This window comes from Mastomys coucha, unplaced genomic scaffold, assembly GCF_008632895.1.
Source record: "Mastomys coucha isolate ucsf_1 unplaced genomic scaffold, UCSF_Mcou_1 pScaffold22, whole genome shotgun sequence".
NCBI lineage: Eukaryota > Metazoa > Chordata > Mammalia > Rodentia > Muridae > Mastomys > Mastomys coucha.
This window is the reverse complement of record NW_022196905.1, coordinates 111,230,797-111,258,766: the sequence shown is the minus strand read 5'-3', so window position 1 is coordinate 111,258,766 and position 27,970 is coordinate 111,230,797. Positions and strand designations below refer to the sequence as shown.

The 27,970-nt window shown below is 49.7% G+C and overlaps 1 protein-coding gene across 5 annotated transcripts in view; it reads right to left on the bottom strand.

Moving 5' to 3' along the window:
• Positions 1–27,970, bottom strand: part of Nos1 (nitric oxide synthase 1) — a 175,176-nt gene that overhangs the window by 68,695 nt on the left and 78,511 nt on the right. For 4 of the 5 annotated variants that reach the window (XM_031337634.1, XM_031337632.1, XM_031337635.1 and 1 more), the window contains 2 exons: positions 26,722–27,810; positions 15,642–15,768 (listed from right to left, as the gene is read on the bottom strand). In XM_031337634.1, coding sequence (XP_031193494.1) covers positions 15,642–15,768; positions 26,722–27,431 — 837 coding nt within the window. In that variant the 5' untranslated portion in view covers positions 27,432–27,810. Of the gene's footprint in view, positions 1–15,641; positions 15,769–26,721; positions 27,811–27,970 lie in introns of those variants that run through there. The other variant, XM_031337636.1, reaches the window with a different exon arrangement.

Sequence of the window (27,970 nt, the reverse complement as noted above, 5' to 3'; positions counted from 1 at the left end):
CACCTGCACTCCCTGTCTACACCTGCACTCCCTGTCTATATCTGCACTCCCTGTCTACACCTGCACTCTCTGTCTACACCTGTACTCCCTGTCTACACCTGCAGTCCCTGTCTACACCTGCACTCTGTCTACACCTGCAGTCCCTGTCTACACCTGCACTCCCTGTCTACACCTGCACTCCCTGTCTACACCTGCACTCCCTGTCTACACCTGCACTCTCTGTATATACTCGCACACTCTACATACCCGCATGCCTTGTATTTAACTGCACATTCTCACAGCTCTTACTTTGGGATTTGAACGTACTGTGTAACCAAGGTCAACCCTGAGCTTCTGATCTTCCTGCCTCCATCTCCAGAGTGCAGGGATCACAGGTGTGCACCACACTCCTGTCTTAGTCTCCATATCATATACATATCTATATGAAGATTCAGATGATCCAGTTGTCTCCTATAGAGATGGGAGCTAAGACCTCCCCATGGATACCACAATTACAGTCCCTCAGTCCCTCAAATAAAAAAAAAGCCATCTTATTGGCCTACAATCCATGTACCCCCTCTTACAAATATTGGGTAAATAGTTCAAATGTTATGTAGTTTAGGGAAATATGACAAGAGAAAAAGTCTGTGCATACTTAGTACACACACATATACACACACACACACATATACACACATACACACATGCATACAAACACACACACACACACATACATATACACACATACACACACACACCAGTTTCTGGGAAGTAGACAGGGACCTATGCACATTAGGCCAGGGCTTTACCACTGAGCCTCATCCCCAGCCTCCATCCTCAGTTTTTTTTCCCCTGGATATTTTCAACACACAGCTGGGTGAATCAGTGTATGTGGCTTCAGAGACACAGAAAACTGACTTCCTCATCCGCCTTCTCCTTGTTCAGCTGCCTCTTCCCCAGCTTGTGTGGAATAAGCATTTGGAGACCTGTCATAAGCTGAGTCCCACCCCCCAGCCCCCCCAACCCAGCCAAATCTACATGCCAGAACCCTAATCCTTTAGTGACAGGAATTTTTGGAGATCACAGAGGTTAAATGAGGTCATCAGGGTGGGGTCTTCATCGGCTACAATTAGCAACTTTATGAGATTAGTTTCTCTATCCCTCTCTCTCTCTCTCTCACTGCCCCAAGTCTCTTTCACATTTTAGAGACACAGTGGGAAAGACCCTTCTACAAGCCAGAATAAGACCCCTTACCCAGTGGTTCTCAACCTTCCTAATGCCGTGACCCTTCAATACGGTTCCCCATGTTGTGTGGTGACCCCCCAACCATAAAATTATTTTGCTGTTACTTTATAAATGTCATAGATGGTCTTAGGCGACCCCTGTGAAGGGGTTGTTAGAGTCCCACAGACTGAGAAACGCTCCCTACCCAGAACGAGGCTGCCAGGGCAGCCTCATGGCAGACTTCAGCCTCCAGAACCCTGGCAGTGAGTCTCTAACATTTAAGCTGTCACATGTGTGGCAACATGTAGGCTCAGCTTAGGCAGACTAACATAAAGGCTACACATCCTTGGAAATGTGGAGTGACCTATGGAGTGACTTAAATATATGGCTACGGACTTTGCTCAGATCCTGATTTCGCAGGGACAGAGAACCATAAAGCGGCTTGGCTCGAGTGACTGGGCTAAAGTAATAGAGGTGCCTAGATTTTTCTGAGGGGTGGGGAAGGGGCATGACCTAATAGACCCATCTCTCTCTGCTTCCTGACTGGAATACAAGGTAATGTACCCAGTGGACATCCAGTTCAGTAGGGAACTTCACTGTAGAGCATTGGGTGTTTCCCCTGGTGACTTCTCACTGACAGACAGCAAGCTACCACATTGGGCTGCATAGTCTCTCAAACCTGGAAGTACAACTCCTACAGAATAAATATTACTTTCACACCACTGTGAAACTGAAATGCTAAGTAAAGCCTTTTGTAGGTCAGAACTGGCTATCTGAGATTGCAAGGATTGTGGAGGGAGGGAGGGAGGGAGGGCTGAGAGTCTAGAAGAAGCTTTCTCAACAATGCTGTAAGCGGGTGGGGCATAGCTGGAAGGTAGATCTTCAGGAAGCTGGGCTGGAAGAGGGGAGTTGGGTTAAGCCTAGTGTACAGGAAGAGCATCTGACAATCTGGAGTGTAAGAAAAGCCAAGTCACCCTGGTGGCTTTCTCCTGTCTGGGTCACAGAAGTTTAGAAAACTTGATGAGGGACCAGCAGACTCTGGGAAGCAGGGAGGAGAACTTGGGGGTGGGGAGGAGTGTGCGGTGGGGGGAGGGAGCTGGAGAAAGGATGTGTTTGAAGCAGGAAGGCAGGACCTCAATATGACAGGAAGATGTTGGATCAGGGGCCAAGGACCTGGGCTTACCAATACCTGTGTCCCCTCAAATCCTTACATTGTCCCAAAGGCCAGCGCCTCTGAATGTGACCGTGGTAGCTCACCTTGACTGTCACTTGAGAGGATGTAGAATCACCATGGAAACAGGCCACTGGGCATGTCAGTAAGAAAGTTTCCAGATTATGCTAGTTGCAGTGAGAAGGCAGACCCTAACTGTGAGTGCCACTATCCCATGTGCTGGGGTCTTGGGACTGAATACTAAGGAGAAAGCTAGCTGAGCACCTCTCTCTGCTGCTTGACTGGATACAATGTAATCAGCTACCTCAGGCTCCTGACAACATAATCAGCTATCTCAGGTTCCTACCACCATGCCCTCCCCTCTATCAGGGACTGTGCCCCTCAAACTGTGAGCCAGAATCAAACCTTCTTTCCACAGTGTCTTTTGTTGGCTAGTTTGTCACAGCAACTGGAAAGGAACTGATACAGTATCCCTAACTGAAGACAGGGTCCCTATGAAAGTAACAAGTTAGAATGTGGTCATTATATAGTCCGAGACTTAACATGGCTGATGTCATGAAGAAAAGGGGAATTCTGGGACAGACACTCCCTTACCCAGAGAAAAGGCTGTGTAAACATGAAACTGGCTATCACCAGCTATAAAGGAGAGGAGCCATTCTGTCCACACCTTGACTTTGGGCTCCCCCTGTCATAACTATGACACAAAGTACTCAGTTGTCAGGACTGGGTTACATAGCCTGGGTGAGTGAGCCCTGGAGCAGAGTCTGAACTTGCCCAGAATTAGCCAGCATCTCTGTTCTTCCCTGTTGGCATCGGCTGCAGCCACTCTGTGACAGCCCTGGATCAACCTGCCTGTTCTGGACTTGTCTTGAAATGAGGACAGCAAGCCAGGGCCAAGCTGGGCAGCAGGCCAATACACCACGGGGGCTAGACGCCACCTACTGCGATCTTCCTGCAGCTCTTGTCAACCTGTGGGGACCACTTCTTCAGGATGGCCAGCCTAACCCAGTTAAGGACGGCATCTGTGCTGCAGACACATTGCTGCCTGGAGGATGGGACCAATTGTTTTCAGGACCTGGAGAAAGATTTCCGTGGGCAAAGCATTGTGTCCAAATTGATCCAGTCCCTGCAGTGACCCTGTGGACACCTGCAACTGCTCACCCTGTCACCTCTCCCCATTCCACTGTGTGCCAGTCTGTCAGGGTAAGGAAGAGGAAGACTCAAGAGGTGGACCTGTTCTAGTATGGGAGAAGCGGCCGCTCAGACCTCTGAGATGGAGAGGCATTTGACTAGGATGTGAGGAAGGGAGGGATGTTCAATTTCTGAAGAGTTAGCTGTGCAAGCCTGAGAACCTGAGTTCAAATCCTGAGCATGCATGGAAAAAGAGGGTGTTACAGCCGGGCGGTGGTGGCGCACGCCTTTAATCCCAGCACTTGGGAGGATTTCGAGGACAGCCTGGTCTAGAGTGAGTTCCAGGACAGCCAGGGCTACACAGAGAAACCCTGTCTTGAAAAACCAAAAGAGGGTGTTACAATGTGTGGTTAGACACAGGACAGCTGGGTCCCTGGGCACTCTCTGGCTAGTTGGTCCAGCTAAAACGGGTTCAGATTTCCTACTCAGGCAACCAAGGGGATTCACCTACTGGGGTGTGAACAATCTACTACAGACAGCACTGACCGCATGAGTGGGTTATAATAAAAGCAAAAACAAACACGAAAAACACAGAAAACAAAAAACAAAACAAAAAACCCCCCAAACCCTCAAAAGGGCAGGAGGTTGGGAGGGAGATGGAAGTAGGGACATTGGTGAGGGCTGGAAAGAGGGGACTGGAGTGGATATGAACAAGATACAATCTATACATGCATGTACATGGATCTTTAACGAAGGAAACACAGGGTGGCAATGATTGAGGAGGATACCTGGGATTGACCTCTGACCTCCACATTCACACACACAGGTGCACAAGCATCCGTATACACATGTACCCGCACACGTGTGCCTGCACATGCATGCACCCCCCCCCCACTGCAAGAAGACTTACATTGATCCTATCCCAGAGACTGATGGATAGTTGTGTGTTCCAACCAAGATAACCCTGAAATTGGCTTCATGACCACACCAAAATGGCTATGTGTCCCTTGAAATTAATTTTAATAACAGATCCTGCAAGTTCCCGAGGTTCCTTCCCACTGTTTTGTCCTGAGTGTCAACTTGCTAAATATACATGTTACAAGCACACGCATTTTTAGCCTTTTCAAATATCTTGGGAGCATGGAAAGGTAAAGGAAGAAAGGGGGGGTCTCTCTAGAGCTGTCAGACTCTCTGTTGGGAAGCCAATGGACCACAGCTATGAATTGGGGAAGGGGAGGGCAGCTCTGCCTGAGCTAGGGTCATGGGAAATGGGTTTAGATAGTCATACAGTGATTCAGCATCAAGAGATTTCTCCCTAGCTTCCCATCAAATGTCATGGCCTTGCTAGGTGGGACAGCCTGCATTGAGCAGACCGGGTATGGAAACAAACCATTTAGCAGAATTTGTGGAAGTTCCCACAGGGCTGAACCCAAACATTGGCACAGGGCATTCAAACCCCATTTCCTGGTTCCACCCTGGCTCTGACCCCCCAGACAGCAGGACTTGGTGTCTTTGTATGTGATATGTGTGTGTACGTGTATGTACATATGTCATATATATCTCTGATTGTTGGTACACATGCATCCAAATGTAGAAGCCAGAGGTCACTATTGGGTGCCTTCCTCAGTAGCTCTCCACCTTTTTTTTTTGAGACAAGGTCTCTCTCACTGAACATGGAGACTGCTGGTCAGTTAGACTGGCTGACCAGTGAGTTCTAGCAATTTTCCTGTCTCTGCCTCCCCAGCCCTGGATTACAGGTGTATGCTATGGTACTTGGCTTTTTTTTTTTTTTTACATGGGTGCTGGGGATTTGAACGTGGGTCCTCACTTTAGTGACAGAGTCATCTTCCCAGATGACTGTCTTTTGATGAAGGGTTCTATAAAGACCAGGGGTCACCAAACAGACTTCTCAAGTGGAAGGGAGGAAGGCACCAGTAGAGATGAGATTCTGCTACTGCTGTAGACAGAGGCCCTGTCAGGAGAACTTTCTGGAAGTTTTGAAGGGCAGCGGGACTCAGTGTGGGCGAGCTGACCCAGGCGAGGTGTGGCAAGGGAATCAGGCATTGGCTTTGCCTGAGAGGGATTCATCTCAAGACTCAGGAGATCCGAGTTAGCTCTCGGGGAGGAAGGATCCTACTGGTGCCTCGAGATATCAGCTAGAACAGAGCCAGTGGCATCTCCCAGGGACAGCTAGGTGGACTATGCTGATCATGTGGGTACATGAGCCTCTGAGGCCCCAGCATCACAGTGTGATGGCTGCTGCCTGTGTCTGGATCTAGCTCCCTTTGGAGTGATGCTTTGAGAAGCCGAGGCAAATAGCTGATGAAGAAATGGTAGCCAGGCAGTAAGCTCTTTCAGAGATGTGGCCACACTGAGTTTCACCTGTTTTTCAGCCATCTCTTGCAAATGCCTACTTGGTGCTCAGCAGGGCCCAACCCAGGGGGCATCTACAGACTACTGACAGATGAAGAGACAAAAGTTCTGAGAGGCCAGGTGACAGGGCTGGGTATGTGTCCTTAGAGACAGATCCCTTATGATGTGGATGACAGAAAGGATGGTGGTAAGAGAGAGTCACCGTTTCTTAATCCCTCTGCCTCAAGTTAGTTGTACAGTAATGAGTCAAGCTCAGGCTGGCAGGCTTGGTGGCAGGCGCAGTTAACCGCTGAGCCATCCCACCAGCCTCTGTTTCTGTCTTTAGGGAAAGGTTTTTCCTTTTCCCTCTTGCAATGAATGACGTTAGCTGTAGGTCTGGTAACCACGGCTTTCATTATGTTGGGATACCCAGTGTCTATCCCTCGATTCTTTGGGGGCATTTACCATAAGGGATGATGATTTTATTTTCTGGTCTCTTTGGGGGCATTTAACATTTACCATAAGGGACAATGATCTTATTTTCTGGTCACTTACTCTGCGTGGGGCCCTGGTGAGTGTGGGCTCCGAGAGGATAGGATTATCTCCAGCACTTACTGATCCTCACTGATTCAGTAAATCTCTGTGCCTCCGTTTCCCCAACTATAATATAGGGATAACAGAGGTGTGTGCTGGGTATGCATGCATGTGTGAATGTGCACATGTGTGCATGTGTGCATGCTTGTGTGTATATATGTGTGTGCATATTATATCCTTGACTGTGCAGGTCACATGTTTGTGCCTGCAGAGGCCAGAGCAGGATGCAGGATGCCAGGTGTCGTCCTCCTTCACTTTACCTTATACCCCTGAAGCAGAGACTCTCACTAAGCCTGAAGCTCACCACACTGCATAGGCTGGCCAGAGAGCCAGCTCTGCAGATCCTCCTGTTCCTAGCCCCAAATCTTGGAGTTATTAGTCATGTACAATCAGTCCTGGATTTTTATGGGGGTGCCAGGGATTTGAATTCAGGTCCTTGTGCTTGCTCAGCGAGTACTCCCACTCACTAAGCCACCTTGCCATCCCGGTCTCCTTTGTGCTTTAAGTCATCTCTAGAAACATTACTCTAATACCTGTGTTGCTGCACCACGTAGGAGGTAATAAAAACAATAGTCTATATTGCGTAGATACAACTTTGTGAGTATGTTTGGTCTGTGCCCCAGTGAATCTATGAGTACACAGCTGAGGCATGCAGGGTGCAGTACTACCCTGGGTGGGGCTGAGGATGGAGAGAGATGGTAGTCCTGAAGTACTCAGAACAGCACTGACATTGCTCAGTAAGTACCAGGCATGGTTGCTATGGTTGCTGCCATCATGTAATAGTCCAGCCCATTCCATCCCCCGTGGAGACCATGAGTCCTTTTGAGTCCTAGCTCCATGCTAACTACTCATTTGATGGAGGTCACCAGTGAGGACTGAGCCATCTTGGCCCCACCCATAGCCATGCTGGCTTCCATGCTATGGTCATGGAACCCTGGGCTCCTCTAAGGGCTGCATATCTCTATGGCTGTGGTGTTAACCACTGTGGTTGATATTTTTATTCTGACATCACTAACAAGCTTGGGTCAGGGCCAACCAAGGTTCCCTGCTGCGGTAGTGTGCTGGGAGCTGGGAGGCAGGGTGTCTGGGAGCTGGGAGGCAGGGTGCTGGGAGCTGGGAGGCAGGGTGCTGGGAGCTGGGAGGCAGGGAGGCAGGGTGTCTGGGAGCTGGGAGCTGGGAGGCAGGGTGTCTGGGAGCTGGGAGACTGGGTGTCTGCTCTCCTCCTCAGACCCACGGGGCTGCTGGGCCTCTGCCCTTCAACAGAGCTTGCCCCAGTTCGCAGAGACCTCAGGTCTCCCGCAGACTGGGGAGTAGGGGCTCAGGAACCTGCCCCCTCCTGCCTTGTAATTTGGAGTTCCCCAGAGGCCGAGGTGCTGGCACTTCCTTTGCTCCACAATGGATCCTGACATTTTGAAAGCAGCTAGGAAGCCCTGGATCCCTGGGGAGAGGAAATGCCCGCTCCCACTGGGATGAGAGGTGGGGAGGGAGTTACAAGAAAGGCCACTGGAGTGACCATCTAATCGCTTCAACCAGCCGGAGGCTGGAGACAGGATAAGGTGCTGGGAGAGAGAGGTGAAGTCCAGGGGAGAAGCCGCTTTGGCCTGGAGCCTTCTCTACCTGTGTGCTGTGGGTTGGATGCGTGTTGTAATAGACTCCGAAAGTGGAAGTCTGTTTCCAGACAAGTTATTTCTTCAGTAGGAGAGCAGCTGGGGCATGTGAGGGTCAGACCATCAATAAGGGGTGTCAAGAAGGGCTAGGTTCTAATCCTAAGATCCTATCGAGGGTTTCGGTTTAACAGGACATGGTTCCCACAAGCTCATGTTTTTGAACAGTAGTTCTTCCCCCTCCCCCCATGAGTGGTGATGTTTGAGAGGCTGGGAGGGAGCCAGGCTGGAGGAAATGAGTCACTGGGTGTTTAGCACTAAGACTATTGCTCTGCCCAACTACCTGTTCTAGATCTGCTTCCTGATCTGCCAAGATACGAGCAAGCAGCCTCAGCCTCCCTCAGCTGCCGCAAGCAAGATGGCTCCCACCCTTGTGCCTTTCTTGCCATAACGGACTGACCCTCCCTACCCCAGAACTGTGATACCAAAATAACTTCTCCTCCCTAAAGCTGCTGGGTCAGTCAGTCATTCTGTCACATTAGAGAGAAAAGAAATGAACACAGGGGGAAGGAACAAGCGGCAGTCTCATGTTATTTATCTGCTGTAATAATTTACATAGGAAGATTATAGGAGAAGGAACAAGGGGCAGTCTCATGTTATTTATCTTGGGTATTCCCAGCATGTCAGATAACAGCAGAGATCCAGTAATATAAATGTAAAATCACAGTGTGCCAGCCATAGTCACTTGTTTTTTACCAGAGCACTTTTTAATCTACTTTATGCTAGGCAGTTCCTACTTCCTCTCAAAGCCTGGGTCCAGTGCCTCTTGGGGAAACCCTCCTGTGTTGTCTGATGACACACAAGTTCCCATAGCACCCTGTTTAATCACACAGTGGAGGCTCTCAGGGGCAGAGAAAGCAATGTTTTTCTTTTCTCTGCTTCTACCACAGGGTTTTGCACACAGGTTTTTGGGGGAGCGTTTGGAATCATGGGAAGTAGCTCATTCAATCTCCCATCTTGGGCCAGATGCAATTTGCACAGGGGATAGGCAAGACAACATCCACAGAGGTTTCACCAAAGACTAGAAACTACAGGTTCTCTGGCCCTCCCCGCAGCTAACCAAGACCACCATCAGGAGAAACCACCACTATGTACAAATAGCTCAGCTTTCCCAAACTAGTTTAGGGGGCAGCACCTGTGTGCCAGGCTCTCCAAAGTTAGACAAACGGGAGCCTCCAGGATGGTGGTACTCCTTTCTGAGCCAAAGAGCGTAGCCTTATTATTTCTTTAGCATAAACAGTATTCTGAGTTGAGAAGTTCTTTCTCATGTCTAGCTTATATCCTTCTTGCTTCCTTCTACTCAGTGCCCGTTGGTCAGTCCTGTGGAGGGGAATATAGACAGCTCCTCCACGGTCACCAGGCTCTTCCTGATTTGGGAAGCAGATAGTGAGGTCCTTTGTTTGTTTGGTAAACAATGCTGGCTGTTTGTGGGACGCTCACAAATGTAGCAGAAGGAGTCCCTTATGGAAAGCCACTGAGGCCAAAATGCAGAGAACTGACTCTGGGCTGCTCAATCCTGATCAATGCATCAATAGCACAACCCTACACCCAAGGCTGGGACCAGGATGTCTGCTGTTAGACTGTGTCTTCTAGACATGGCAAGAGAGGTAGCACCCAGGAAACCTCACCTCTGTTGTACTGGTTTTGGCCTAATGTTGCTTATATTATGTTAATTTGGGTCCCCAATATTGTTTGTGTGAGAATCCACACATCTGCCTATAAGACACTGAGCGACCCTGTCCCTCGTTGGTTCTGATTGGTAAATAAAATTGCCGACAGCCAACGGCTGGGCAGGGTGGGACTTTTAGGATTCAGGGGCTAGGGACAGAGAGGAAGGAAGGAGGAGATCCGCCAGGCCTGCAAAGGTGCGGGACAGACAGCATCACCACCGCGTAGGAGCCGGGAAATAGCGCCACCAATAGGGTGGCCCAGCTGGGTCCAGGACAGCAAAGATGGCATAGAGGACTTAGTTCATAATAACTTGGGAAGATCAGAGGGAGGCGGATTAGCCACGTGGAGGTTAGGCAGTGGCCCAGTCACTTAGCTGTTTAAGGCATCTAAAAACATAAAGGCTGTGTGTCTTTCATTCAGGAACCCAGAACATTGGGGTGGGTAGCAAGGAACGCGCCACAGCCGCTGCGGGGATCTATTTAAGTAATTAATTAGGTACTACTACACTGTATGGCTGCCTAAACAAGACTTGCCGATGTAGACGGGGGACACCTCACAAGGCCACAACTCTACCTGAGGAGCTTAGGCAATTAACAGATGCCAAGAGAGGGAGACTCAGTCTTCCTCAGGAATGGTCCCGCGACAGGTAATCTAATCAGCCCTAAACTTGTGTACATGTGAGCAACACTGAATGGACCCAGCAGCTTGTATTTACACAAACATGCACACATACACATGCATATGCACATGTGCATGCACATGCATACACAAATGCACATATACATGCACCCACACATGCACACATACATGTACACACACGTGTGTGCACATAGGCATATAAACATACACACATGTGCACACATATACACACATGCACATACATGTAAACACACTCACACACACACACTCTGTCACACACACACACACACACACACACACACACACACACACACACAGATCAATAATGACTAAAGAAGAGGGCCTGAATTTGAATGGGAGTTGGGGGAAATGGGAGGCGTTTGAGGGGGGAAGGGGCCCAGAAATGATATAAATACAGCACTCCTGTATAAAACTCAATAAAATAAAATAACATAATGTTGGCTAAAGTATGAAAAAGAAAAGCAAGTTGTGCCAGGGAAGGAGACTGCCTGTATAGCAGCATCAGGGGGGTGGAGGTAGGAGGCAGTCTACCTCAGACAAGACCAGCTCTCTATTCATGTTCCACGTGAAGCCCTTGCAGGTAGAGATGAGCTGTCGGTGGGCTACAGGGCTGCCTACTTAACTCTGGAGCTGGCACGTGTACTCTAAACTTGGGTCTCAAGGAATGTGTTTGTCTTGCTCACTGTCTTGGGGACAGAACACCGAACGCAAGTGAATGCTGGGAAAACACCCTATTACTTCAGGTATAGCCACAGTACTTGTTCTTTTCTTTTGAGAGAGGCTTTCACGATGTAGCTCAGGCTAGCCTTGAACTCACACTCCCCCACACCCCTGACCTCAGCCTCTTGAAGGCCAGGGTGACAGGTTGCCATCAGCATGCCCAGCTTGTTTCAGCTCTGTTTCTGAGGGCAACGAAGAGCCTGGCTTTACAGTCCGTGAATCTGGGAAGATCGTGTAGACTGGCGGTTTGGAATCTTTCTCGGTCATGGAACTCCACACTAAGGATCTGATGTGAGGGTGGAGTGGACCCAACTCCTTCACTGTTGCCATCTGGGTCAGGGCCCCCTTTTCTAGGGTCATGGACTTCTACCCACAGGCTAGTACTCGGCTTCCCCCTCTGCCCCTCTATTGCCACACTGAAATGCCCATCCCTAAGTCATTTCTGCCATGTTTTCTGAACTGAGCTCCACCCCTCTAACTAGAAGATCAAGGTGAGATTTTGCAAATTGCCCCTTTAATTAAACAAGGTGGTATGAGAAGTGGTCACAGTCCTGCCCTTGCTTAGACTTAGGCTTCCAGTTATTTCTAGAAGGGTCAAGAATGCTTCTGCTTCTTCCCCAAACTTCCCTTTCAGCCAAACTCAAAGGCTACCACCAACTGGGAATTACAAACTCCAATGGCAAATTAGCAAAGCAGGCTTACCAAAATGCTGCCTTTGGGTGTACGTTAAACACATAAGAACATTCCTCCTTTTTAAATCTTTCTTGACCCACAGGAACTTATTAGTCAATTTCTGCCTGTCATTTATAATAAAGGCATGACCATCTACTCAGGTAGCTGAGGCAGGAGAACGACAAGGTGAAGAACTGCTCAGGCTATCAGGTGAGTTAAAGGTCAGAGAGCGTAACTTAGTGAGACCTCATTTTAAAAAAAAAATAAGAATAGGGTAGGGGCTGGGTGTCTCAGAGATCAAGAGTAGGTGGCACTCTTGCTGAGGACCCAGGTTCGATTCCCAGCACCAGTGATGGAATGCTCGTAACTTCCTGTAATTCCAGATTCAGGGGACTTGAAACTTTCTTCTGAACTTTATAGGCACCTGCACTCAGGTACATGCACGCACGCACACACATCATTAAGATAATATAAACAAATCTTAGAAAGACCCTAAGAATGGGCTTCTAGCTCAATGGTAGAGCACCTCATGAGACCTTGGGTCATCCTAGCAGCACAAAAACAAAGCTAACAATAGAAGTAAGAACAAACAGAGATAAAAAGATTTATCTTCTGTCTTAAGTATGAAAATAAAAGCAGCAGCAACAGTGTGCTAGCAAGTGGGTGTCAGGGCCTGTCATGAAGTGGAGAGTTCATGTAAGGAGGGTGGCCCACATACTCTGCTGTCCCCTTGTTGTGGTTTGAATAAGAATGGCCCTCATAGACTCATAGAATGGAGTGCTTAGTCAGGGAATGAACTTTTAAAAGGATAAGAAAGATTAGGAGGTGTGGCTTTGGTGGAGGAAGTATGTCACTGAGGGTGGGTTTCATCCAAGCTTATGCCCCCCTGCCTGTCATGGTTTGAATATGCTTGGCCCAGAGAGTGGCACTATTTGGAAGTTTTGGAGTGGGTGTGGCCCTGTTGGAGTGGGTGTGGCCCTGTTGGCAGTAGGTGTGTCAATTTGGGCATGAGCTTTAAGACCCTCTTCCTAGCTGCCTGGAAGCCAGTCTTTTCCTACTTGCCTTCAGATGAAGGTGTGGAACTCTCAGCTTCTCTAATGCCATGCCTGCCTGGATGCTGCCATGCTCTTTGATGATAATGGACTGAACCTCCGAACCTGTAAGCCAGCCCCAATTAAATGTTGTTCTTTATAAGAGTTCCCACCTGTGGTCATGGTGTCTGTTCATAGCAGTAACACCCTAACTAAGACACTGCCTGTGGATCAGGATGCAACTCTCAGCGCTGCTCCAGTGCCTGCCTACACGTCCCATGCTTCCCTCCATGATGACAATGGACAAACCTCTGAAACAGTTAAGCAAGCCCCTAGTTAAATGCTTTCTTTCAAGGAGTTGCCTTGGTCACAGTGCCTCTTCACAGCAACAAAACAGTGACAAAGACAGTCCCTAATAAGATAGGCTCACACATGGCTAGATAGTGTATATTTTAATATGGAAGGGTATTTTTGTGTAAAACTTTGAAACAATGACAAAAAAATAAAAATCAGGCTCATCTCTTAGGACAGACTGTACACACCTAACAAACTGTGCCCAGGGCCTCGATCCAGCTGAAGGTGCCACTTCCTATCTGTCTTTGTCTCGTGAGGGTTATCAGCACACACGGCTTCATTTTTAATAAAGGTAGTTAAAGGTACCCTATAAACCAGGGTAGTGGGGTGCATTTGTAACCCCAGAAGTTGAGAGACAGAGGTTTATAAGTTCAAGGCCAGCCTGGGCTGTACACATACAAAAAAGCCCTTTCACAAAAAAAAAAAAAAAAAAAAAAAAAGCCAAGGGCTGCTGATATAGTTGACTGTACAGTGCTTTGGGCAACTCTACTCCCTGGGTTCCGTTCTCAGTTCTCAGGACTTCCCTCCCTTACAACAAAAAGAAACATTGAAGGAATTTTTAAATATCAGTAGTTTGTTTTGTTGTCTGTGAACACAAGAGTCCTGATGTTCCCGTGAGGGCTCGGTTTGTTTGTGTATGTTGACTGGGGTGGACCCAGGCCCCGCTGCTTACTAAGCACATGCTCAACTACTGTGCCCATCCCAGCTCCAATGTGGCCTTGATCTTTTGAGGAGAGTTTAATGACATTCATCCACAAACATTCCTGGGTGACACAGGCTGAGGGAGAATCAGCCAGGAGGAGCATGGAACTTCCCATACCCCCCTGCTTCCTTGTTAGCCAGCAGCAGCCAAGAACTGCCACTTGTGCCATAGCTCAGGCTTGGCTCATCCTCCTCTGAAGCCTTGGGGAAAGACCCGGAGTCCTGGCTCAGATGGACCGAGAGGCTCCATTTGTGTGCAGGTGCTGAGAAAGGGGGTACAGCTCCCCCTCTTCCAGATATCCCATGAGTCACCCTACTCCTGCGAGGGGGGTGAGGAGGGATTGGTAGGAAGCATGGGCTCTTTTCAAGGGTCACTCTGGCCTGGCCTATCAGCTGCCCGGGCAAGAGAGACGAGGCTGCTGATCTCCATCCAAACCCAGGCAGTCTTAGAAAGGGATGGTGACTCAGCTGTCAGCACGCATCTTAGCAGACTGGCAAGGGCCGAACACTTGGTAACAGATGGAGCTGGCGAGGCTGTGGGCAAACAGCCCCACCCCCACCCCTGGCACTTTTCTGGTAAGATGGGTACAGCCACTGGGTTATAAATGTAAATGGCTTTTGACTCAATTTTAACACTTCTAGGAATTTTTTTTTTCCCCTCATGGTTAAGCCTATTCACATGTCAAATGAGGGATCTAGACAATGCCACATGGGACAGCACGGTCACAGCTGAAGAGTGGCAATAGCCCAAGTGTCTGTTACCAATGACTTATTCAATAAAGGATGGCATAGCCTCACAGTGGAATATTATACAGTCATGAAAAAAAGACCCAGGCCATCTGTACAGGCTAATTTTATGTCTACTTGACACAAGCGAAGAGTCACTTGGGAAGAAGAAACCTCAATTTAGAAAATACCCTTGACCAGATTGGACAGTGGGCAAGCCTGTAGTGCATTTTCTTGATTGATGATTAATATGGGAGGGCTCTGCCCACTGTGGGTGGAGCCATCCCTAGGTTGATGGTCCTGGGTTCTATAAGAAAGCAAGCTGAGCAAACCATGGGGAGCAAGCCAGTTAGCAGCACCCCTCTATGGGCTCTGCATCAGCTTCTGCCTCCAGGTTCCTGTCTTGTTTGAGTTCCTGTCCTGACTTCCTTCAGTGATGAACTATGACCTGGAAGTGGAAAGTGAAATAAACCCTTTCCTTCCTGAATAGCTTGGTCATGGCGTTTATCATAGCACGAGAAACCCTGGCTAAGACATCCCCTTTACCTTCTCCATGGCACTTATCCCTTAGGTGAATTAATACACAAAAAAGCAAAGCCAAATGCAGACACTTTCATTTGTACAAAGGTACCAAAGTAACATGAGGGCCATTTGTCTGTTTAGATGTAAGACGTTGGAACACGTGTACCCAAAACAAGCAATATTGCTGATCTATAGGATTTCCATGAAGGGTGAAAAAAGTATTAGTGTGGATATTTGGTGTCTTTAGAATGTGGTAGAAACAGGAATGTAAAATGTGAAACAATTCCAAGTTCGTGTTCAGGGTAACCACGATACAGCCGAACTTGAAGCTGATCCTTGCAGCTCAGACCCGGCACCCTCGGCTTAGCTTCCAGGCCAAGCCTCTGGGATCTAATGCTTTTCTCTCGCCTATCTCCCCCACCCCCAAGGAAGTGTGGGACCTCAGGGCCCAGCGAGCCCCTCTCTTACCTGTACATTCTCTGAATACGGGTTGTTGAGGACCACAGGGACGTTGCCCTTCCCCCACAGGTCATTGAAGACTCGGTCATTTTCCCCGCCCAGGGGCGGAGCTTTGTGCTGTTTGCCATCGAGGTCTCTGGAAGGCAAGATGACTGTGTGAGAAAGCCTGATGGCAGGATTGCGACCTTGTTTCTGGGAGTCCTGTATCTGTACAGAACCCCAGCTCACTCAGCTCTTATTGCGTAGCACGTGGGCCCGCGCATCTTTATCAGGAGCCCGCCCCATATCCCCAGTGCCACAGGGAAACCAGTTCCAGGCTCCTGGGCAAAGCGTGGTGTCCCTGGCTTCAGTGTGGCTGCCACACTGACTTCAAGCACCTCTGCCCCTCCCCACTTCCCAGGGCCGAGAATCTGGAAGCCTCCTGGATCCACCATCATCACCAATATTGGATATGCACTGTACTGTACACTCTGCGCACCCAGGAAGTGAGAAAGGCAGGACACGGGACTATTGGGAGTCCTGCAGGGGAGAGACAAGACTTACTCAGATCTTGTCCAAGGCTTTGGGTTTCTCTGTAAAAAATAGCTCAGGGGACATAGCAATAAAAACATTATCACTCATACTGGTGACTAGAGTTAACTAACCACATTCACCACATGCCGGGCACTCTCCATGTGGTTCATGAGTGTGTGCACACAGGACCATGTGGAGGTCAGAGGTGAGCCTCGGGTGTTGTTCCTTGGGAGACATCCAGCTTGCTTCATGAGTCTCTCATAGGTCTTGAGATCATGGACTTGAGAGGACTGCAGAATACAAAGCCCCATGCCCCTGCCTCTTTGTCTTCAGTGCTCCTTTATGTGGATTCTTGGAACTCAATCCAGCTCCTCATATTTGTAAGGCAAACACCATATAATCTGGAAGGTCACTTGACCCCTTTATGTGTGTTTGACTCATTTAACCCAAAATGGTCCATGGGGTGGGAGTGAGGATTAGCCACCATCATTATCAGCACGTGCTTATAGATGGTGCAGGCAAGAAGTGAGGGGTTTTGAGCAACTCCATAGAGTCCAAGACAAAGTGGGAGGCAAGCTTCCTGCCATGCCTGTGGGGGATTATTGTGGCTGGGTCAACTCATGTGGAAAGACTCATCTTGACCCAGGGCAGGGCTGTTCCCAGGGACTACAGATAGTAAAGAGTAAAGACAATGAGCTGAGCCCTATCATCCACCCACCACTCCCTGCTTCCTGACCATGCACACAGTGTGATCAGCTACTTCTGGCTCCTGAAACCGTGACTCTCCACCATGATGGATCACACCCTAGGACCATGAGCTACAGGAACCCCTCCCCCCGTAGGCTGCTCGTCACATTATTTTATCTTGACTCTGGAAGAATTGATCTAGGGCGAGTGGTAAAGCCACAGCTTTCAGCCTGGTGCTTATGTTTACAGTAAGTAACTGTGGAGGGTCCAAGGATTGTGTTTGTTCGCTACCACTGTCTCTACCATCACTCACATGAGAAACAAACCTCTAGCTTTCCCTCCTGCTCAGCACTAATACCACTAACACCAGTGACATGCTCACTGTCACCATCATGATCTTTGCCTCATCCTCACCATCACTATCACCAAGACCATCATCACCTAAGTCATCATCACTATCATCATCCCCACTATAACCATTATTACCATCATCACCATGACTACCATCATGACTACCTCCATCATGACCATCCCCATCATGACCATCATCGCTACCCAAACTATCACCACCACTATCATCTCACCATCACCACGATCACCATCATGACCATCATCACACAACAATCACCATTGATACCTAAACCACTGCTATCATTGTCATGACCACCATTGCTACCCAAACCATCACAATCTCTATCATCTTCCCCATCATCACGATCACCATGATCACCATCACTATCATGACCACCTCTATCTTGGCCTTCACCATCATGACGATCATTGCTGCCCAAACCATCCACATCACTATCATCTTCACCATCATGACCATCACTGTTGCTATAACTATCACCATCACAATTCCCATGACCATCACCGTCATCATTTTCCTTGCCCTCCGTGACTACCACCACCAGCATCATCACAGTAAGAACCACACAAGAAAGCTGGGGTCCAGAGAGGAAGTCATTAGCTCAAGTCACACTCTTCAACCCAGGCTTGTGCCTCACTCCAGAAGCCGACATCCTGCCCATGAAGCCCCACTGCCTCCCTGCCCTTTTCTCTGATCAGCTGGCTTAGTTAGGGTTTTACTGCTGTGACCAAGGCAACTCTTATAAAGGACATCATTTAACTGGGGCTGGCTTACAGGTTCTGAGAGGTTCAGTCCATTATCATCAAGGCAGGAGCATGGCAACGCAAAGCCACTAGGAGAAGACAGTCTCACGTGGCTAGGAGGAGGGTCTCATTGCTCACCCTCACAGTGACACACTTCCTCCAACAAGGCCACACCTACTCCAACAAGGCCATAATAGTACCACTCTCTGGGCCAAACATATTCAAACCACCACACCAGTGTAGGCTGAGGCTCTGTTAGCAAGATCCTATAGGGTAGCCAGCCTCAGAGAAGACTGAACCAAACTAGGGTCACCTCTGTCCATTACTGTGAGGGCTACTTCTCTGCTCCCCCTGTCTGTTAATCCTGCACCCAATTGCCATTGTACCTTATTGTCATATCTGGTCCCTAACTTCAGCCCACTCTGCCACTTTTTGTGTGTCCCTCCTGGGTATTGGTCCTGGGCATGGGGAGTTGTTCTCATCTAGCTCTGTGTGTTACCTTTCTAGATTTTGGGATTCCCTGCTTCCCTGGTCTGCATGGGTCATCATTTGGAGTGATGCAGGAGCTGAAGACCCTGGTTCTGGGTGCATTGCCTTATCCGGTGCTCTAATAGGGCCAGCCCACCCCTCCTTGCTGGGCTCCTCCCCATCCCTCCAGCCCATGTCGCTGTCACTTCTGTCCTTCTTCTGAGTGAGGATTACATCATCACAGAGAACATTCTGTCTCACCCTCTTTAAAATGTCACCAAACCGTCCCTGGAGTGGTTCTTGATGGCGAGCATTTCTCAAGTCAACGGATTACCTGCACTGCAATTAACTAGGGAACGGGCTGTAGAGCGCTGCTTCAAATGTCACTCAGCTCCATTTCAGCTCTGTCGTGCCTGAGCTGACAGTGTCACATGACCACAAATGGGGCCTCAGCAGACCAGGGAGGAGGTTAATGCATTTGGGGATGTTGGTAATGTACCAGGTACTTGTACGGAGTTACTTCATCCCTCTTCGACAGCCACTCCCAGCTCTTGGTTTCAAATGAGAAAGCCCAGCCCAGAGAGGCAATGTGAGTTCTCCAGAGGCCTACAGTCTGAAGGGGAGCAGGAGTGCAGGACACTAGATCTGAGTGATGGCTGCTAACTCACATCCCATCTGTGAGTAAAAATAACAGGGGGGAGGGGCAGGAAAGACAAGCCAAGACACTTATATCCTCAGCTACAGGTGACAGAGCCAGATCCCCAGACGGGCATTTGTGAGGCCTGTCACCCAGGCAACTCTTGAGGTGGCTCATCTTGTGACTTTGCAGGAAGGAGCTCAAGGGCTTAACAAGGGTTCTTTCTTCCTTCCTTTCCTTCCTTCTTCCTTCCCCCCACCCATCTTGTTAATGAACACCTTTGTTCAAAGAATGCATTTGGGTGGTTTGGCAAACACACGCTGAATTTTAGAGTCGCTCTTGAACAGCAGGGAGTGGGCATTTTTAGTACAGGGCCCAGGGAATGTCAGGGCTGAGCTGTCCGATTTCCATGCACTTGGGACAAATTCAGGAGTAGACCCCTTCCCCTGACCCATAGCCAATGGGAGGAAGCCAGGGAGGACCTGGTAAACCCCAGAGGTTCACTTGCATGGTGGGGACTCCTGGAGCATCCCACAGTGTCTGCTCACAGTGGCATGCATGTAGCATGCCATAGTGGGGTCTGTTCCTTGGCTTGCTCATTAAGCCTGGGGAGTCTGGACATGGATCCAGCTCCTGTGTGCCCTTGGTCACTTGAGAGTTAATGACAGCATGGACCTACCTGGTGCTCATTTGAAGGCACTTGCTAGTGACTCTCCTACCTTCTTGTTCCTTCCTTCACAGTCACATCAGAGAGGACAAAGGGACTTCTAGTCCTTCAGGGTCTTAGTCACATCCAGGCAATGTCTGTGTCGTCTGGTATGTCTCAGGGCCACACATGGCCATGAGACACTTCAGAAGTATAAGTCTTAAGGAGTTAGACTCCCATAATTCTCAACTCTGATCTTCACTCTCCCCTCTTCTCTGCTCTCTTTTGTTTGTCCTCAGCCTAGTGCTGGTTCTTCTCATCCCTTGAAGTATGTGGGATACCTACCTCTGCTAGCTACTATGTGAGGTCCCATGTGTACCATGCCTGGCACACAGTCAGCACCAACAAGACACTCACTCCGATGATAATTCCTGAACAACGAAGGGAGTTGCAGCACAGAGAGATTAGGCTACTTGCCCAAGATCACACAGCCAGAGTGAAAAGCTTGCTAAAGCTGATTTTTACTCTTGTCATAGATGGGCATCCTGGGGGACAGGGATATTACATGGGGGGGGGGGGGCTGGAAGTATATCTCACTAGGCCACATACTCATGAAGAGTTGTAGTATTTTTTAAATTTTTCATTAAATTTAAAAAGTTTATTTGTGTGTGTGTGTGTGTGTGTGTGTGTGTGTGACAGCATGTGTGTAGAGGTCAGAGTACAACTCACAAGAGTCTATTCTCTTCTTTACTGAAGTGTGGGGACTGAGTGTGGGGATCAAACACAGGTCAACAAACCTCTCAGCAAGCACCTTTATATGTCCTGCCATCTTGCCAGGCCCAGAACTTTGTATTTAGATGCTAGACACTCCCAGACAATGAGGAGAATGCTCTAACTCCATCCGCTGGGCTAATGCGGACATGGTGCCTGCTCTTTATTATTTTCCCACTGAATCAGGGAGCAGTTGTCTCGTGACTTATGGGAAGGCTGGCTGGATGATTTTATTTTGCCATCACGCCAGTCCAGGGTCTGCCAGGCTTTAAGTCACCTTGATGCAATTGAAACTATCTGGGCCTTGACTGTTGAGGTTTTGACCCAGAGACGTCCCTTCAGTGGAGTCTGCCCAGGCCTTGAGGGTAGTTGAGCTTCGTACCTGTCTTCTATCCCCACCTGTTGTCTGTGACAGCACCATACCTCAAGATGACATTCAGAGGTACCTGTGGACACTGTGCTGAGGTGTGCCCATATCAAGCATCGTATCAGCACCCCTGAACCTTCATACAGCTTTGTCCAGGTCCTCAGCAGAGGGTATATGGAAATCAGGTCCATATTTTCTCACAGAACAGACAGGTAACCTGGCTCCTCAGAAAGCTCTCATGGCTGGGGCCAAGCCTGAGGACCTGGCAAGGAGCAGGTATATCAGGCCCGTGTGCCAGGCTTAGGGAAGGTAGAGGCAGTTACCAGACGATGAGGCTGCTATGGAGCAGCTGGCCTTGGCAGAAAGCCTGCCCCAGCTTTCCATGGACAAGTTGGCTAAGTCATTCCCATCCTCCTTGCCCTGTGCCAACAAGGTCTTCGCTGCTGCCTCCTCCTGGTCTCAGTGCTGGGGGGCCAAGTTAATACAAAGACTCCACGTTTATGGAGGTGGGATGTGGGGGTCTTGGGCAAGCTTTTCCCTTGGCTTTATTAGGGTGCTGTCACCTTGGTCTTATTAAAAATGAGGAGGTGTTTCTTTTTTGAGATAGGCGTAGGCTGCCTTTGAACTCACAGTGTAGTCGAGATGGCCTTGAACTTCTGAGCCTCCCGCTCTTTCCCCCTAAGAGAGAGGATTACAGTCATAGGCTACCAACCCTGGTTTACACGGTGCTAGGATTGGAAGAGCAAGGGCCTCGTGCATCCTAGGCAAACATTCTCTCCCCTAGCTTTGCTTTTTACTTTTTGAGACAGCCTTACTGTATAACCTAAGCTGGCTTTGACCTTGCCACCCCCTGCCTCAGCTTTCTGGACATTAAGGTCACAGATATGAGCTACCAAGGTAGGAAAGTAAAGTTTTTTGGGGGGAGACAGGACTCCTATAAGGAACCCTGAAACTAGGAAGAGACGCAGAGTACAGGGGCTTACCATGACTCTAATTATGGATACCCCAAAGCTGGTCAGGACTCTTAAACCCACACCTGCAAGAGGAGGTAAGTAAAGGAATTGGGGGAAGTGGGCTGGGTTTGCATACTGGGGGACAGGAGAACTCTTATTGCCCAGACCCAGTGTCTGTTCTGTCCCACTTGGACATGGTGTGTGTTAACAACCAGCCATATTTGCTATTTGGCTCAGGTGCCCTCAGTATCCCTGGGTGCTACATCTCTGAAAAACAGTGGGCTTTGTGGAGTAAAGCAGGAAGCATAAAGCTTACAAGCATTAGGACCCAAGTTGCCCCTCAGCACCACAATATTCACGTAGAAAGCTCCTCCCACTATTTACCCTTCATCTCTTTGAACCCCTCACCCTGGTCCCTGCCTCAGGACCTCTATTCCTGATGTACCCTTTTGTCAGGGTACCTCCCCTCCCTGGCTTTCACATGACTGGCACCTCTGTCTTCCCCATCTATCATTCTCCTCACCCTGAGCTACTTTCCCCCAAATCTCTGGCCTATTTCCTCCCTGGCATGAGTCACCATGAGAGATGACGGCAAATGTCTATTTGTCTATTCTTCACGTCTCTGATGTGACTGGGGAGGGGAGAGCTTCCAGGGCGAGTCCCCAGCTCTGAGAGCAGAATCAGGGGCAAGACTATGCTTGCTCAAAACTTCACTGGGTGGAAGGCGGCAAGAAGCCCGCTGGGGACAGGTCAATTTGGGGGAGGTAGACATGTTGAGTTCTTCCATAGCTCATTCAGGATGAAGGGCTGAGTGTCCAAGTGATGAGACAGAAAGGGGACAAGGCGGGAGCTGTGTCCAAGGAAGGACAGATCGGGGAAGACACGCGTGTCTGATGAGGGGGGAAATGGAAGTCGTTCTGGGTTGTGGCATGGAAGTTTGTGGAAGAGACTTCACAGTCCCTCTCAGCTGTGTGCACTGTGTGACCGCTTAAGCAGGCTGGAGCCAGCCCTGCTGAGGGTCACTATGAGAGCACTCTGCACGTGTGTGTGTGTGTGTGTGTGTGTACATGCATGCACATGTACACATGAGCATGCACATGTATGGTCAAAGACCAGTTTGTTGAGACAGGGTCTCTCCCTGTTGTGGGATTCCCCAATTAAGCAGGACTGGCTGGTCAGCAACTGCACAGGCAGCTGGTTAGCTCCATTTCCTTAGGACTGGTGGGGGCCTGAGATCTGACCTCAGGCCCTCATGTTACAGAGCCATCACTCCAGTTCCCTCTTGGCCACTTTTAGGATGCGCAAATGCTAATAAGTTATGCAGAAGCAGACCTGGGATCCCGGCTCTTCCATGATGACGACTAGAGGGCTGGGAAGCTCACAGGACCCAGCAGATGGACTCTTCCATAACTTGTGCTGCCCCTCCTTCTCATCTTGAAGGATCGCAGGTCTTGGTAATCTTTACCTACATTAATTACTCTAAGCCAGGATCTCAGTTTCCCTTTCAAACTTGGATGATGTATTCTGACACTTTCAGACACCCAGAGGCCAGCAGCCAAACACCCCACAGGCAAGAGAGCCATCGACAAGGCAGCAGAGAATACACAGCCTTGGACCTGGGCCCGAGGGGTCTGGCTGCTCACTAGCTGTGTGGCCTGCCTGGGATAAAGGACAGACAGCCTTCTATCCTTGCTTTCGATATCATGGAAAGGGGGCACTTTAACAAGAGAGATTGGCTTAGAGGTGTTAGCATGGAGCCAGCCTTCCTGGGAGTGGTCAGTGGAAATAGACATGCAACACAGTCCTCCAGTTTGGGTGTGACGCAGAGTCAGGTGGTAGGCAGGTGGGTCTATAGGCTGCCCTTATCCCACAAACGGCTTCTTTTGTCCCTTTCCCTCCAGACACTTATTGAGAGGCCTGTCAGTTATAAGCAGGGCTGTGTGACCCTCTCTGAGCCTCAGTGTGTTCATTTAGAGAAGCGGGCTGAAGCCACGTGGCCTACTTCTATGGTGGTGCGTCTATATGACCTCCGAAGAGGCACTTAGGGACTCAGAGAGCCTCGAAAAAGGGTATGGGGGGGCAGGTTGGTTACCTGATCAGGGCCAGGATGGCCGGCTGTTCCAGATGGATGCTGGACCGGGGACCTTGGCCTCCTTAGAACCCTGCCTCAGGGCAGCAAGCTGAGCAACCTCGATATCCTCTAACATTTTATTTAAAGTGACCGCTCTCAAATGCAGAAGGTACTAGAACTCTGGGGTTACTGTCTCCCTTTCACCACTTCTTGGCACCACCAGGCTTCTGGGGTGAGGGGATGGGGTTGTCTCTTAGAGAGACATGCCATATTTGGTCCCTGAAACCCCAGTGATGGAGCAGGGAGCTTAGTCTACTCACGGGAGGAATGAGGAACCACAGAGCGGAGACAGACAGCATCCTGCCTACACTAGCAAGTGGCTGCTGTTCCTGGTGGCCTTAGGAGTCACTTGCTAGTTGAGTGTGCCCTGGATGTGGGATCCGGGCAGGTCACTCCATTGTCTCCCAAGTGGCTCAGGGTGGTAGCCATTTATCCAGCTTCCAAGTTGCCAGTTTCAACCCTCACTCCCAAGCAGCATCTGGTCAGGCAGGTCACTGGGAATACAAGATAGTCCTCACTGCTGTGTGCACGAGGGTTCCGATGGTCTCAGGGATACCAGTGTGAGACTAACCCCAAGGACAATGTGACTTTGAACTTCGAGTTCCTAATTCAGGATACCCACTTTGGGGTTTGATTTCAGCCCTCAGGAAGATACATGGCTGTGGGTGAAGACACCGTGGGCTGTAGCTCTCTGAATTCAGGGGTGCTCCTTGCATTGTGGAAGTGGCACCATCTGGAGACAGAAGGAACTACCATGCCAAGGACAAGCCCCATCAAAGGACAAAGGGCCTTAATAACCGCACAGCAGACAGGAGTTCCTAGGCCCTGTCTTATGCATACTGATAGCTTTGATCTTCCAGGTGTGAGCCTATACAACCGGGCACATCAAACGAAGCCAGACTGACCTGTCATCTTAGAATTGCTCACTTCAGAAAATTGTGTCACAAATGATGACACCACTGTGGTACTCGAGACACCAAGCTGACACAGCCATGTCTGTCTATATCTGATGTCCCTGTGTGTGCAGTTCAGGGTCCGGGTACACACCTTTGACCTGCTGACTGAGGTCCCCATGTGTACTGATACTGTGGCTGGCCGGCTCTCTCCTTAGAAGATGAACACTGTCCCTTATACTGTATTTAGGACTGTAATGTCTGAAATGAGAGAAATATTTAAGAATCTCAAGTAGGGGCAGGCCATGCCCACCACACACTAGCTTCAGGCTAGGAAGGTAGGTAAGGTGCCATATGAGTATAAGCCACCAAGCTAGGGGAGCAGGTGTCCTTAGGAAATATACCTCTGCCTTTAGAACCCATTCCCGTGGGTGACTTCCCAGGGCTCTAAGCCTTCCTGTGTGTCTTTCACATGCAAGGTGGATCTGGGTAGCCAGAGGGAGGACTGTAATGGGAGAGAGTTTGTACAGAGCCATTCTCAAGTCAGAAAAATGGGTATGCAGCAATGTTCTATGTCAGCATGCCTGAGCCTTCTTGGAGAGAAAAAGGCAGGTATGGAAGGAGTGTATGCTTTTCCACAGTCTCTTTTGCTCCATAACTATACTAGCACCCCCTCTTACGGAAGGCAGCCATGCTCACCCCTATACCACTGATGCCACACCAGGAACCTTACATCCTCTGTGGCAACTTTGTGTTCTTCTGTGTCACGGGAGGGACAGGGTCAAATTAGCCACATGGTGGGGAGTATCCAGCATCCACGGTGGGTCTTCTGGGGGGTGAACCCACATCACATAGGGCTCAGGAGTGCAAGTGTGCTTGAAAGAAAACCCAAGAGGTTCTCATACTCACAGTCTTAGGCCTAGTTACAAATCTCAGTCAGATGCATGAAACATTGATCCGATTGATGTCAGTTGCCCTTGGCCAGGGGACTCTACCATACTGGCTAAGACACAGTCTCATTTAAAACTCTATGAGGAATAGGGCTGGCTGCGTACAACCAGCTCGTGTCACAGCACAGGCTCAGTGGGTACCTCAGATGCACTCGGACTTTGGATTCTGAGCGGTCTCATCTCCATTTTGGCAGGATGGGGTGAGCTATAGGGTTTGACGGTGGAAGAGGCAAAGGAAATTCCCTAATTGCTAGCACACAACCCTCAGCCAGGGTCAGCTGCTCTCTTCTCCCTCAGAAGGAGCTGGCATCACCTGCAGTTTGGTCGGATCCCTTCCACCAGTGATTCCAAAAGTAGCAATTCGGGGCAACAGGAGGGAGCCTTCCCAGTACTTTAGATAGAATCTACCCCCAGGGTGCAATACTGAAGACTGTGGTTTATGGGTGTTGCAACTAATTCTGGGTCTGTTTCCCCTCTTTGGAAGCACCCCTTGTCCTCAACTGATCACAGAGAGGAGAATGTGGAACAGGGTTCAGAGTTCAGATCTTCCCTGTTCTCGGGACCACAGCATGAGCTACATGCCTAGTAAGCCCCCGTGCACATGCCTGTAAGTCCCTCTAAGGTCATTTCCATCTCCCTGAACGCCCCCCTCCCCCCGGTCGTGACATATCTTTCCCATATCCCACCTTACAGTACTCTGGGTACATACAGGGAACAAACATATAAAGACACAAGTCCCTGGACCATGGTTATCAGTGACTCTGGGATGCATAATAAGGGCTGCATCCTTAAGTGGCTGCTCACTCACTATGCATGACTGGAATTTTCAGAGAGAGATAAAGGGTAGCCAAGCCATGTGGGTGGGTAGGTGGGTGGGCAGGCTGGCTCCCGGACTGCCGGTTGGAGCCTCCACATGCACGCCTACACACAAGCACACACTTGCACACCTGTGTAGCTTACCTGTCCACCTGGATTCCTGTGTCTTTCATCTCTGCTTTGGTTAGTCCCCCTCTGTCCACTGCTTTGCCTCCACTGTTGAGGATGCTCAGCACAGGCTCTATCTCTTTGAGCAGTTCATCATGTTCCCCACCGTCCTGGAGACTGGCCTTGGGATTTTTCATTGTAGGGTCAATGGCCACACCGTTAGCCTGGCAGACTGAACCAGCTCCCTGTCCATGGCCTTGGGCATGCTGAGGTCCATTACCGGGACCTGTGACCCTGTCTACTGCTAATGGCTGGTCTTTGCTGGCTGACGGCTGTCGAGACAGATCTACAGCTTTGGTGGGGGTACCCAGGGGTTGGGTCACCCGGATGGTCTTGGGGGTTCCATCCCCTGTGAAGGTGGTCTCCAGATGTGTAGTGAAGCCCTCAGGGCCTCTCAGAATGAGGACCACATGGGTCTCAGAGGCAATGCCCCTGAGAACCTCTAGAGCGCTGTCATAGCTGAGGTCTACCAGGGGCCGATCATTGACTGCAAGAATGATGTCTCCGGCTTGAATAAGGCCACTCTGCTCAGCGGCACCTCCTCGGATCAGGTCTGAGATGATCACAGGAGGCTTGCTGACCCGTTCCTTCACCAGGAAGCCCAGACCTCCCACTTTGCGTTTGAAGAGACGAACAGAAATGACGTTGGGCTGGATCTGCTGAACCCCAAATGTGTGCTCTTCCATGTTATCTGTGTCCTTCAGAAGGCCTTCAAGCTAAGGTGACTCCTGCAGGAACCTGGGCTACACCAGGGCAAGAGCTGGCTGCAGAGATTCTGTTGCTTCTGTCTTTGACGTCAACTTGGCGTCACCTGCTCATTGCTGTTCGGCCTTGGGTGGCATGATTTCATGTGTCCCCACCCCCTTCCTTATTCTCTAAGGAAGTCAAGGTTGACCAGGCAGACGTCAGAAGCAGCGATGGGTTGTGTTCCCTAAGCAACAGGTCAGGAAGACTGGAGGTCTCTGTGTCTGATGACTGTGACACACACACATGGGAACTAGTCTCTGGACATCTTGGTCACCAGCTTGTCACACGCAGAAGTGATGTGGGGGCTCCTACCTGGAGCTGAGCAGAAGGAAGAAGAAAGTAGATGAGAAGACTGACCTTTGGGCTCCCCTCTCTGGACCCTCCCCACCGACCTCCCTATCGAGAAAAAAAGATACTCCTGGGCAGATACGGATGCTGTATTCCATGGTACCCTGGATGGAAGAGTCCAACTAAACCC